The 14965-nt window shown below is 39.8% G+C and overlaps 1 protein-coding gene across 1 annotated transcript in view; it reads right to left on the bottom strand.

Moving 5' to 3' along the window:
- The window catches only part of LOC116976866 (cysteine-rich motor neuron 1 protein-like), a 187139-nt gene that overhangs the window by 24828 nt on the left and 147346 nt on the right, over positions 1–14965 (bottom strand). Inside the window, exons 6-9 of the mRNA XM_033026866.1 lie at positions 13824–13952; positions 10891–11044; positions 8724–8845; positions 2151–2369 (exon numbers count right to left, since the gene is read on the bottom strand). Of these exons, the coding sequence (XP_032882757.1) occupies positions 2151–2369; positions 8724–8845; positions 10891–11044; positions 13824–13952 (624 nt within the window). The remainder of the gene's footprint in view (positions 1–2150; positions 2370–8723; positions 8846–10890; positions 11045–13823; positions 13953–14965) is intronic.

The raw sequence follows: 14965 nt of genomic DNA on the forward strand, positions 1-14965 counted from the left end.
TGCACATTCAACTCATCCATCTTATTACGAATGCTCCTTGCATTGAGACACAAAGCCTCCAGGCTTGTTTTTACAACACTCTTACCCCTTATACTATTATGCTGAAAAGTGGCCCTTTTTGATTTTTGCCCTGGATTTGCCGGCCTGCCACTTTTACTTTTCACCTTGCTACCTATTGCTTCTACCCTCATTTTACACCCCTCTGTCTCTACGCTCACACATTTAAGAAACCCTTTCCCTTTAACTCCATCCTCCACTATCCCATTCGACACCCCACCCCCCTTATTCAGTTTAAAACCACCCGTGTAGCAGTGGCAAACCTGCCTGCCAGAATGCTGGTCCCACACCTGTTAAGATGCAATCCGTCCCTTTTGTACAGTTCCCCCTTACCCCAAAACAGATCCCAGTGATCTAAGAATCTAAATCCCTGCCCCGTGCACCAGTTCCTCAGCCACACGTTCAGGTCCCGTATTTCCCTGTTCCTGCTCTCGCCAGCACGAGGAACTGGAAGCAAACCGGAGATAACAACCCTGGAGGTCCTGCTTTTCAGCATTTTTCCGAGCTCTCTAAAGTCACGCTGCAGAATATTCATCCCCTTCTTTCCGACATCGTTTGTGCCGACATGCACTACCACTTCCGGATGTTCACCTTCGCCCTTGAGGATTTTCTGCACTCTGTCCGTGACATCCTGGATCCTGGCACCAGGAAGGCAGCACACCATCCTCGAATCCCGTCTGTTGCCGCAGAAACCCCTGTCCGTACCTCTCACAATGGAGTCTCCCACTACAATGGCGTTGCCTGCCTTAGGCCTTTTTGGTTTTGGCTCAACAGCCCTATTCGCATCGCAAGCCAGTCCACCGCTCAGTGTAAACACGTCTTCTGTCCCGACAGCTTCTAAGTGGGTGAACCTGTTCACAAGAGGTACAACACCCGGGGACGTTGGCATTCCATGCTTCCCTCCCTTTCTCACTGTCTCCCACCTTCTCTCTTCCAGTACCTTAGGTGTAACAATGTTACTGTAGGACTTGTCGAGGAACGACTCCGTTTCTCGGACGAACCGGAGGTCATCCACTTGCTTCTCCAGTTCCCCAACATGGTCCTTCAGGAGCTCTACCTGGATGCACTTCTCACATTTGTAGCAGCCAGAGGCACCAGCGGTGTCCTTGACCTCCCACATACTGCAAGCATCGCACTGAATCAGCTTTCCTGACATCTCCTTCTTTCGTCTCTACCTCTCAAGCGTATTGCGTGGTCTCCTCTCCTCGGCCTCCTCGAAGACTCTCGAGCCAAAGACTCACACTTCCCTCACAGGGCACTTCCCTCACAGGGCCGCTCACTCACTGCCACTCCCTAAGAGCAGTCTTGCTTAAATTGACTGATAAATTGCCTGATTTACCAATTTACAAACCAAATTCCTCAGTTTTCAACTGTTTTCCCGGCACTGACTCACTTCTCTCCTCCCACTCGGGCTAGAGCCAATCAGTCGTATCTCTTGCTAAACTCCTCCTGCTGTTGCTCCCAAAACTACAACAGTTCTGAGTAAAGTCTGCCTGTGCTTGGCTTCTACTTTTCAACTGTATCATCTATCATCTAACTATATCATCCATAGCTTCCATGTAACATTTCCACTCCGAGTGCCTGCCAGCCTTATAACCTTTCTATCTGATATGATTTCGCAGCAATCATACATGATGGCCATTCATTGAAATCATGGCTACTTCATTGCCTCTATACCAACATGACTAATGATAGCGATATAGTGATTAATTTTCCATTAATCTGCTCAAGAAGAATCTAGATATCAGGTGTGGAGGAACAGTGTCACTTACTATTCCCATTAGTTAGAAAACTATACATTTTTTGGTTTAAATTGGAGAACTGTACTTTGCAGGGGATACTCCTTCATTTTTCACGGATATAATTACCCCAACCTCTGTTATCTGATCTCCTGCTTCCCTCTCCTATCATGAAAAACTCCTTGCTGCACAGAGAGTGAAGCATATTAAAAATTGATCCTTTAATTATTTTTATATGTTTGAAGAGTTTTATGCTCATGACCATATTATTTAAGACAGACATATTGTGCTCACTGGCATATCCAACACAGAAAACATTTACTGTGCACCTAATCTGATTAAGGTGTGACTCACCTTGACAGGTGGGGCAACACTGCCCAGGTCTGACCAATGGATTGAGGCAGTTTGGAACTGGGCATGTAATTAACACACACATCTCCCTTCCACCATAACAATAACAGTCCCTACAGCCATCATGCCAGCCTTCTCCTTCTTCATAGCGATGGCCATTAGCAGTCAAGCAGAAACTGGTAGGAAGTGGAGGAGTGGTAGTGCTGAGATGAACATCGGCTTCTGCAAAAGTAACAAAGTGTGAAAATGTTAGAACATTTTAATTCACTCAACACAATTTTCATTGAGGGCTTAAATCTTGTCGGTCAAGTTGCAAAGTTCTCCAAATCAACCTGAAAATATGGAAAAGCATGATACTTCAGATACTGGAAGGGAAACAGCAATGCTAGGGATATTCAACGGCAGGTCAGGCACCATCCATGAGAGTGAGAAATAGAGTTAGCATTTCAGGTTGAAGACCTTTTATCAGAAAGCTGAAATATTAACACTGCGCCACAGATTAATCCTGACTTGCTGAATATCTTCCAGCATTTTCTGTTTATAGTTCTTATTAAAAATATATATTTGCCAAGATGGGATAACACTACCAGGAAATGGATGACTTCCATATCGAGAATACCATGGTAACAATGGCAGTTGGTTACAGAGTACAAACACCTCAACTCTATCAATTGATCTCAATTTAGGTCAAATCCCAGGTTAGGTATAACAATGGTTAGTTACACAATATGAACATCTCCACTCTATCAATTTATCTCAGCCACAAGTTTCCACTGTAATATTTCCCATAACTTGCAGCAGCATTTCCAGATCTCTCGAAGTGGGATTATTAGCTGCTCTGAGCTATCTTCAGTAGGAACTGGAGTCAAACCAGAAAACACATTGCATAGGATCTATCCTGTCAAAACAAATAAAGTCAACTTTCACTTGATCAGTTTAGGGTCAGATATAAAAGTAGGAAGCAGGGTAAGATCAATGTGCTACTGTACCGCAATATCTATTCCCTTGATAGTCTTCTGTTTGACTGAAAGAACTTTGATGTTTTCTGTAGATGTTACCATTATACAAAACAGATGCATTAACTGGAAGATGCTGGAATGTGGATATGTATTTGCCATTTTCTTAGCACAGTGTGACAAGAGAAAGCATTGTAAGTGGCAACAGTTTTTTCACAGGGAAAGATATTTAATTTTAAACACCGTTTTACAAAGTGGATGATAATGAGACTGAGAAAACGTTGCTTTTCTACTCTCTCGGTCGCTATGAATGCTGAAGTGCAGTTAACAGAGAGATAAATTTTGACAAATAAATAATTTAATAAAATATGTCCATCTCTGAACTGAAAAAGCATCAAAAAGGTTTCACACGAAATGCAAGGTGAATAATTATACTGGAAATCCGAAGATCGTTAAACTGAAACTGACATTTGCAATGATCTGTGTGATAGTCATATTTTATATTTTGTATCATTTCCAATATCACATATTTTGCTCACATTATGGTCTCATAGTCCCAGAGACGTTAGCAGTAGAATTGGGTAACTGACTCTCATCACTCCCATTTTGAAAGACTGACACACATTCACACATCCCAACAAGTTACATTCAAGTAGGCAATGTTATTGTTATGCAGCTTATTCAAAACAACAGGACTCACTTTTCATACACTGGTGGACATAACATTGAAGGACAAAGATACACACACAAACACAGAGACAGACAGAAATTCAGCTTGATCAACATTTATTTTATGTAAGATTTTTTTTTTTGCTTTGGATTTACACATTATGATTTAAGCAGCTCAGATACAGACTGTAATGGATATTTACATAATCTAATCGGACAGAGATCTTCCATGATCTTACTGGGAGAGCTAACTATTTTATGAATTACAGAAGCAATTTTAAATACCAGTGTAATATAATCACCATAGCAGCAATTTTAAATAACAGTAATATAAATTCCATTTTGCACACAATAAGAAAGCTATCTCCAATAAAACCTCTATATGCACTCTATTTCTAATAATACATATTTCCATTTGTCTGAAATAAATGGAATAAAAGAATGCAGAGTTTGCTTAAAGCAGGTAAAGCATTCGCAATATAAGAGTGTCATTCAAGTCTGAAGGTACTGTCTTCATATCTATTTTGCATGCTAAATGATGCACACCATTAAGGCAGTCTTCAGTTATGATTATGATTGACTTTCACCCATTTAAACACTTAATTTAAATTAAGTTAAGTGGCAGTGATTATGTTATAGTTGAGGTTTGTTAGGTTTATTATTGTCTTGTGCATGCTTTCCAATCAATCAGATAATACTATAATAGGTACAATCAAGCCAAAATCAAGTTCAATAGGTAGAGCAAATGAAAAGATACTGAATGCAGACAATAGTTCTCAGCGTTGTAGTGCAACAGTTCCAGAGATGGTTAAATGTCCACAATGAGATAGAGATGAATCAGATAGCACTCTAGCTAATGCAAGGACCATTCAGAGGCCTCATGACAGAAAGACAGATTGTTTGTTTTCATCACAGAAATACAGAAACAGAAAAGTAGATAATTAAAAGAGAAAGCAAAGGAGCTTTTTGTAGAAAAGACAGAGGAAGGAAGAAACATGTTTCAGAGTGTATGTAACCACCATGAGTCTTCCTAAGTTTTCAAAAGTTTCTAAGAGGAGTTTTAGGATTTTCCTGTGGCATTTCAGTCATAGAAACATTTATATCAAATTCATTCACCCAGAATCAAAATTGAAAATAATATTTTCCATGATAATTCCAGAGCACCATCAAATATCCAAGCACGGAATTCAGTTCCACATTTGGCTGAGGAAGGAGGATTTCCCTAGAATCACTATTTTCATTCCAATGGAATGACATGGAAAATACTCCCAACTTGCAAAATACAGAAATTTTCCTGCTAAAGATCTGCCACAAAGATCACCCAAACTACTATTACTCTTTCTTCTGATCACAGATGTAGCATAGAGACTCATCAGTGAGAGATATAAAAGCTAGAACTAAAAAAATGTTTTGGCAACCAACCAGCCTCCATTGATGGTGGTGGCAAGTCTTTCAGGTCTGGCAGGTTGCCTTGTAGACCAAGCATTGACATTATGCTTGAACTTGGCGTGCGACTATCATCAGATTGGCTCAATGCCTAACTTGAAGTGGTGAAAAGCTTGTGGAAGGTCATCATGACCAGTTTTGTAACATTAATGTCGAACACCACCAGTTGTATGGCCTGGAAGGGTTGTCTGAGGGGAAGAATCAAATACTGAGTGGTCAGATTGCTACAAAATGCACCCAACAGTACCTCCTAGAGCATCGACTCCATGGAAAAAAAAAACTTTATTGATGCAAGGGTTCTGGATGATTGATAAATATCTGAAGGGAAAGATACTTGGCACTTCCCTTACTAACTAATAATGATGATATTATGAATGAAATTAGGGAATTATCAGACACATAATTAAGTGCTTTACTATTTACAATAGAAAAAGGGAACAACAGGCCGGAGAACTGAAAAAGAGGCTAATACTGAATCAGGGACTGGGATTTGCTAAAATAGACAATAGGTGCAGGAGTAGGCCATTCGGCCCATCGAGCCAGCACCGCCATTCAATGTGATCATGGCTGATCATCCCCAATCAGTACCCCGTTCCTGCCTTCTCCCCACATCCCCTGACTCGGCTATTTTTAAGAGCCCTATCTAGCACTCTCTTGAAAGCATCCAGAGAACCGCCCTCTGAGGCAGAGAATTCCACAGACACACCACTCTCTGTGAGAAAAAGTGTTTCCTCGTCTCCGTTCTAAATGGCTTACTCCTTATTAATTATTAATTATTGATTATCAATGTTCAGTGTTTTCTGAGTCATTCGTAACTGTCACTGTATGTCATGTTGTTACTTGTGAGCGGAACACCAAGGCAAATTCCTTATATGTGAATACTTGGCCAATAAACTTACTTACTTACTTACTCTTAAACTGTGGCCCCTGGTTCCGGACTCCCCCAAATGAACAGAAGCAAAACAAAAAATGATGATTGAAAATAACGCCATAGAATGACAAATTGCCAAGAGCAGATAAATGGCTTGGGTTTTGGTAGATAAGAGTTTTGCAGTTTTCATCCTTGCAATGTAATATTGGGGCTCAGGAGACCTATAGGCCTTGCTTGGGAATAGGAACATGTGTATGAGTATAGCTAGATCCTCAATAGCCGACTCATGACCCACAAAACTGGAATAATCCTCAATTCTACAGGATTGGCCAAGAGGAAATACAGTCATCACAAGCTATTTTAAATCGGAAAATATTCTAGAATAAAAATGGTGCATATAAAAGATTAGGGGGGTTAAGTTGGGAATTATAGACTAGTTAGACTCATATTTTGTCAGGAAATTACTAGAATTAAAGAGAGTCAATGAACATCTTAGAATTTTTTTAGGCGACCAGAGAAATTAGCAAAGATTTGTAATGGGTAAACATTCCATGATAAACAATCAGGGATTGGTTTTGAAATCACAATTTTCAGAAAGAAAGTGGGATAGAAACTCTCTTATCTAGGTCTGATGATTAAGGATAGGTTGCATTATAAACAGCATGAATGGAAGCATAAGTTTAGTAAGTGTGTAAATTTATGCTTCCATTCACGCTGTTTATAATTATTAAGAGACTATTAATTATTGAGACCATCTAACAATTAGATTGCGGGTTTTTGCAATGGCTGTGGTAAATGTATTTCATCCTAAGCAAGTGTGAACAATTTTTTCCCTAAAAAGGATAGAACATGGGAATATCTAAAGTTGAAAAGCTAGAAATGGTGAATATTCAAAAAAGATTTATGGTCTGTATACATGGAGCATTAATATCTCATGGGCAGCCACAAAAAAAAATACAATTGCATAAACACGGTTGAAAGATGTACAAAACAGGCAATATGCATTCCAGGGTATAGAATCTTCACGCAGGATAAACGTGACTATAAAAGAGAAGGCATTGCAATGATAATGAAGGAATTTCTTACTGCAGCAAGATGGAAGGATTTCCTAGGTTCTTCAACTGAGCGAAGGTAGATAAGGCTGTTACGAGGCATAATGGCTACGTCTTCATTAGTTAGGGCATAGAATATAAGAGGAGGGGTTATGGGTACAACTATTTAAAACATTAGTTAGGCCATAGCTGGAGCATTGTGTGCATTTCTGGTTCCCATAACATAGGAGGAATGTCATTCCATTGGAGGAACAGCAGAGGAGATTCACCAGGATATTGTCTGGGAAGGAGTGTTTGAGCTAGGAGAGAATGGGTAAGCTGGGTTTGTTTTCTTTAGAGTAGGAAGACCGAGGGATGAACCTAACTGGGCTATACAAAATGATGAATTACATTGATAGCGTAGTCAGTAAGAAACTCTGCTCATAGACACCTCTGCAAAGAGATAAGAGCATGGGTTTAAGATAAGGGGTTGGAAATTTATAGTAGATTTTATGTGGAATTTTCTTATCCTGAGAGGGATCCTCCCAATGACCATGTTGATTTCCTCCAAGTGCTCCAGTTTCCTCCCACATCCCAAAGACATGCAGGTTTGTAGGTTAATCGGCATCTATAAAATTACCCCCAAGTGTGTAGGAAGTGGATGAGAAAGTGGGATAACATAGAACTAGTTAACATAGAACTAGTGTGAATGGGTGACTGATGGTTAGCGTGGACTTGGTTGGCTGGAAGACCTGTAACCAATATGTATCTCTAAACTACACAATTAATTGGGCCAATCTTTTTATTGCCATATAATCCAACCCAGGTTCAACATCATACAATGTAATAACAAGGAACTGCAGATGCTGGTTTATACCAAAGATAGGCACAAAATGCTGGATTAACTCACCAGGTAGCATCTCTGGAGAAAATGGATAGGTGACATTTTGGGTCGGGACTTATTCTGAAGTAGAGTCTATCTTTGTGTCTATCTTCAACGTTTTACAGTTGTTTATATTGTTACCATGGACAATCAAAAGATTATGAATTTTGGAGAACCCTGTTAGTCCCAGAGCATATCTCAGGAGCCAAAGCAACCAATGATCCAGACTTTTCATCCTTCAGACTGGCTGTCCAAATTCTATCAATGCTTTTCCCAAGTAAGGAACAAAGAATTTGATTGAAAAAACCTAGACTTTCAGCGTAAATAACGGCACTATAGGCAGCATTCCCAAGGGGGAGAACAGAAATGTTGTTTATTAAAACTATGCCAAAGACTTCAGGAGATAGCTGAGCATTTCATGCAAGGTACTTTCTCTTGTACCTTTTCTTTGTTTGCTAATTGATTGGATGCAAATTGGAAACAAGAAAAATATCTGCTGCTGCTACGTTTGAGATTATAATCTGTGACATGCATTTATAAAAGACATATCCATAACCTTAATGAAGACAAATCTAAAGGTGTTAAGCGGTATTTTTTAATGGCCTTAACCAAATGCAAATAACAGTGCAAAAATATGATGCATTGTTGACATTCCTGACTGTATCATCTGTTCCCAAATATTGATGAAACTTTTCCTTAAATGAGTTAATGTTGTGGTACCTTTGCATTTACACATGGAGCATCCTTTCTTATTCTTTTCATACCCTTCTGGACAATACTTGTCACAGGTAAATGGTGGGCATTTTACACAACGGCACATCTCACAACCATGTTTGTTTCTCCTAAAAGCAAGACACAAAAAAAAGGCAAATTCCAGATGAATCTGATCTTGTGCAGGACATTTACATTAATTATAGGCATGTTTATATATTAATGGAAGGACATCAATTTAAAACATTATGTCTGTTTTCTGGATGTGGTCTGACCTGCTGTGTATTTCCAGCATTTCATTTTAGATTTCCATCATCAACACCATATTGCATTTTTAACATAAAGCCCTGCAATGTATATCATAACATTTCAAGACATTTCATGAACAGAAATTACTTCGGAAAGGCAAGCACTTGTTCCATTGTTGACAATCATCAAGTTTCCTCAAGGAGCAGTATTTCAGCCAGATTAGATGAAGGTAGAATACCAGCCAGAACAATACTAGAGAAATCCTTCAAATAATATCACAAGATATTTAATCCCCAATAAACTGCCATTCAAGCCTTTGGTAGAATGGTTCCTTTGAACGATCATACAGGTGGCAATACTAAATTCTCTCAGTACTGTATTTGTTGCCCACTTACTTAATGGTAATTACATTCTGGAGTGGGCTTCAACCTTTTAGATGTAGGGGCAAATGCCTCTGATAGAGAAGGTGACACACAGTGATTTTTTGTGTTCGTGCAAAGGATATCAATATACTTGTTCACGATACTGAAGTTGTACCTCACTTTAGTTTGTTGTAAAACAGCATTATGAAGGGCATTGGGTTTAAACTAGCTGCAGTATAAGACAAAACAGCATTAAGTAAACTTGAAAAAATATTCATGTTTAGATATCAGCAAAGGCCAACTTGCTAGTCCTCCTACTTGTTTGTATTATATGACTGCAGCTCTGTTTAAGTGGCAGCCATAAGTGTTGCTATGGTAAATACAGCCAGTAAACAATGTGGGACAATATTTATGATTCAACAATGCTAGCGCTACAGCTCTCTCTACAGAGGCCAATTGCAAATCTATTGGCTCCTATTATACAGAAGCAGCAGCAATGAAAACATCATCATGACATAGTCATTTCTTTGGATCCTGAATATCTGGAGTTGATTTCATATATAGCACTCTGAAATCTTTATGTGCTCCCACAATTGACTCTTTCTCATAGGCTGACCCACCACTGGATTCCCAATCCAACAGGAGAGCAGTGTATTCAATTGAGTAAATGGGCATGTGGGGAAGAATAGATTATCGGGAAACATGTGGATGAATGGGATTGTTCCGAGAGCTTGCCTGAACTTGATGAGTCAAATGGACTTCTATGTAGTGAGAAATATGAGATAATTTTCACCTTATTCAAACTGCCTTACTCACCCCCTTCTGCAAATAATTTTTCCAAATATATAACTAATGAAATAAAGATAAAATAAAACACAGTTTTTCCTTTCTCCTGATGAACATTTCCCTGGATTGCCCATTGGAGAACAATCTTTGTTTCTTGGAGGTTAATAGATGATGTGAGGGGTGAATGGTGTGTGGCATAGAACATTTGAAAAAATAATTCTATATCTTACAATTGTAGGCAGGCCCTTTGGCTCAACCTGCCCATGTTGACCAAGATGACCCATCCACACTTATCCCACCTGACGCATTTGGCTCATATCCCGCTAAACCTTTCCTATCTATGCAGTCTGAAGAAGGGTCTCGACCCAAAACGTCGCCTATTCCTTCTCTCCATAGCTGCTGCTTCACCCGCTAAGTTTCTCCAGTACTTGTCTACCTTCGATTTTTCCAGCATTTGCAGCTCTTTCTTAAACAAATATCTATGTATCTGTCCATGTACTTTATTAGTGGTCACCTAGTGAGACATAAATAGTGATAATAGTCTCTTTATATTTCATTAACCCAGCATGGGAAACTGGCACAAATTGTCAAAATGACTAATTGTTATAGTTTTTTTTAATAAAGTGCTCTGCTTCTTGACTAAGTAAAGGATTGTTTAAAAGATTCAGAATGTGATGAATCCTGGCTATACTATCAGAAGGAACCATCCATTCCTGCACTCTAAATGGCAAAGGCTAGACAACTTATTAAATCACTTGGCACTGACCAGCTGTACTTACATATAACCATAAGGACAATGTTTATTGCAGGAAAGGTTTCGGCATTTGTGTGCCTGTGGCCGACATTCACAGATGATGCAGTCATCTAAATCAGTCAGGAAACCATGGGGGCAATCTAAGGAGCAGTACGATGTCAAAGCTGGACACGGTTCCTCTGGAAGAGAAATGTATGTTATTTACTATTGGTTACAACTTGGTACAAAATGTACTAATGTGCAAAACAATACATCTCTGTCGACCAAAACATTGTGGCTTACATCCTTACTTCTCATTCAATATTCTTGTATCATTCTTCATTTGGAAAGGCAATTGGCCAAGCTGCCTATTGCTGGGCCAAGGTTTGTAAAACGTGTACAAAAGTGGTTTGGATGGATTGTAAGCACTTGGCTCCTGGTCAACAGCTCCAGCTAATGGCAAGGCTGAGCCCATGCAAATCACCCAAGCAAACCCACAAATTATTACTCTACATTGTAGATTAATTGACTTTGTGTTGCGGCAAATCAAATTGCTTATTTACAGCTAATTTGTAAAATAGCATGTTATTTTTCAAACCTCTAATACCAAAGAACACAAGAAATCATGTGAAAAGTATTTTGCTTATCACGAGTACACTTCTCCTGAGAGATGACAACAGTATGAAGCATCATGGCAATAAAACAGTGTTCTCTGAATGAGCAGCAAACAGACCAACTTCTGTTTCCACCTTATTACTGTATATGTTCCTGTTCCAGCTATTGACTCCAGGCTTCTGGAATGTAGACATTGCGTGTGGAGCCTTTTGTTACTATGAACTCGGAAATTAGTAGCAGTTGTTCTGACCAGAACTATGGAAATTGTGGATGTGACAAGGAGATGAATTATGGATCATATACACCAAAGAATGTACTTCACTAATAAAGATAAGTTAATAGCTTACAAACTTATGATTAAAAAAAAAAGATTTTTCTACATGGAAATGCACTGCTTGGCAAAGGAAGGTTACAGTACTAGCTTATTTCTAAATATGCTTGACAGATGGCAAGATTGTTCCTGTGTTTAGTCACAATAGAATGTAAATATGTATTTTGCAGCTGCTTATGCTCCCTCTTTTGTGCTTCAGATCTAGTATTATGCCAGAAGGATACAATGGAAGATGTAGTAGAGTTTAGTATTTAAGTATGTTTGACCAAGTGGGAAGTTTTCTTTAATTTGACTGTTCTTGGTGGGGCGGAGTGGGGGGAAGGAAGGAATATGCTGTCAGCTGAAGTAGGTGAGGAATGGGGATCAGGGGGCAGTGAATAGGTAAGCAGTATTGCACTTATTTGTTTGTTAATGTTATGACTTGTGGATCACAATTTCTACGAAGGCTGGAAAACTCAGATGTCCACTGATAGGCTGGTGTGCCTAGTTGAAGCATAATCCTGGTTAAATCTGTCCACAGAATTCCCGCACCCTCCATGAACTATATTCTCCATGATACAGAGGATTACATTTGGGGAAGGCAGGCAGTTAACAAAATGGGCAAGACTTATATACAAAAAATTGGCAGACAAACAGAAACCTGGAGCAAGCGCAGAAACTGATCACACTGCTGATGTTTCCTGGAAAGAGGTAACAAAGGCTCTCAACTGAACAATGAGCTTACGTCAACCTTAGTTTATGAACTGTAGTTTCCAAGAAAGATTTACCATCTGTGCTACTGTTGTTCTGCTGCCCTTTCCTAAAAGTAGAAGCATATTCCATTCTGCTTTATGTGGAATGAATGTGGCAGGAAGTGGCGAGTGAAGGGTTACAGTTTTCACTTCACACTTCTATTCTGTTACTTGTTTCAATGTCCTAAAGCATTTATGAAAAATGAAACACTCCGACATGACAGACAGGGAATTCCTATTCTAAGGATCAAACAATCATACAAAAGATAACAAGGACAAAATCAGGGAATTTTCTTGGGTTTTCACCCACTTTCTCAGTTGCATAAACAGCCACATTTCTTCTCCAGCCACTAGAGAAGCCAAGGAAATTAATGGTGCTGCAGTAGAAACCAATAACCTTCGTTAACTTCACTTCTTATCAATAAAGTAAAACCTTGGAAATGCTCCAGTACATCTTTGGTTGAACGGATGCATTCACTATGAGGAATAATCTTGACAGGTTATTTTTCTGGATTGAGCTGACTTTTAGTTTCAGATGGACTGCTGAGCATTTATTTGAAGGCACAGGGAGAAAGACTGACTTTGATCTGCCACTGAGGCACAGTTGAACTGGCCCTTATAACTCCCTCAACGTTCCTGTGGGATACTGAGCAACAAGTGTGAACAATGTTCGAATGAAGGGAAATCCACATGGGATTTAGTTTAGAGATGTAGCATTGAAACAGGCCCTTTGGCCCACCGTGTCCATGCAAACCATCAATCATCCATTCACATAATAGTTCTACACAGTCCCTACACACTAGGGGAAACTTATAGAGGCCAACTAACATACAAGCCTGCATGTCTCTGGGATGTGGGAGGAAGCCGGACCACCCAATAGGAAACCCACACGGTCACAGGGAGAACGTGCAAACTCGACACAGACAGTACTTGAATGTAGGATCAAACCCAGGTCTCTGATGCTGTGAGGCCACAGCTCCACTAGCTGCGCCACTGTGCCATCCAGGTGAGTTCACCTTAATTTGTCGTTAATTATACTTACGTACATTTAGACTTGGGTGCACAGCACACAGCAATGTTGGTGAATAATGCCCAAACCAATGGGTTCACACCGATATAAATAGGGAGTTGTAGAACAATTGCCATGAAAATTCCCCAGCATTTATCTGGAGCTTTTCCAGGGAAATAATCATTTTAAGCCTACAAAAACTATTAGAAAATATAATTTACTGTGCCGTGGTTTCAGTAAACAGCTTCAGTAACCAATCTTTTCTGGTGTTTTAAAATGATTGGATCACTTACTAGGTAGACACTGGCACATCAAGCATCCCTTCTGATCTTGCACAAAGCCATATGGGCAATCCTTCTCTGTCAAGGTGCAGTTTATCAACCTCTCGCATAGTGTTGGACTGACCGTCCCGTAAGTTGGCTCTGTTGGAAAAATGAAAACATGTAAAATTGTTTTCCAAATGAATATTCACTAATACTCTGAACAAAATTGCAAATTCATAAGTAATTTGGTTGAAATTTATGAGTCATCCTTCAATACAGGAGAGGTGCTGGAAGACTGGAGGGTGGCAAATGTGCTTCTTTTCAAGAAGGGCTGCAGGGAAAATGCTGGGAACAATAGGTCGATGTGCTTAACATTTGTATTCAGGAAGTTCCTAGAGAGTGTTCTGAGGGATAGGTTATACAGGCATTTGGATGAGCAGGGGCTGATTAGGGATAGTCAGCATGGTTTTGTACATGTAAGGTCGTGTCTCACAAATCTGATAGTTTTTTGAAGACGTGACCAAAAAGGTCGATGAGGCCAGAGCTGTAGATGTTGTGTACATGGCTTTCAGTAAGGCATTTTACAAGGTTCCGCATGGTAGGCCGCTCTGGAAGGTTAGTTTGCATCGAATTCAAGGAGAGATAGCTGAATGGATAGCAAATTGTCTCCATGGAAGGAAGCAGGACCTACACATTAAATGGTAGGCCTCTGGGTAGCATCGTAGAGCAGATTGTGGATCTAGGAGTGCAGGTGCATGGTTCCTTGAAATTCGAGTCGTAGATAAGGTGGTCAAAACGGCTTTTGGCACATTGGCCTTCATCAGTCAGAGTATCGAATATAGAAGTTGGGAGATCATGTTGCAGTTATATAAGACGTTGGTGAGATTCATTTAGAATATTGTGTTCAGTTCTGGCCACAATGTTATAGGAAAGATATTGTCAAGCTTGAAAGGGTTCAGAAAAGATTTATGAGGATGTTGCCAGGACTAGAGTTGCCAGGACTGTCATATGCTGAGAGAGTGGAGCAGCTGGGCTTGTACACTCTGGAGTTTAGAAGGATGGGAGGATATCTCATTGAAACATATAAGATTGTTAAGGGTTTGGACACGCTAGAGGCAGGAAACATGTTCCCGATGTTAGGGAGTCCAGAACCAGGGGCCACAGTTTAAGAA

This window comes from Amblyraja radiata, chromosome 9 (genome assembly GCF_010909765.2).
Source record: "Amblyraja radiata isolate CabotCenter1 chromosome 9, sAmbRad1.1.pri, whole genome shotgun sequence".
In the NCBI taxonomy this organism is placed as follows: Eukaryota; Metazoa; Chordata; class Chondrichthyes; order Rajiformes; family Rajidae; genus Amblyraja; species Amblyraja radiata.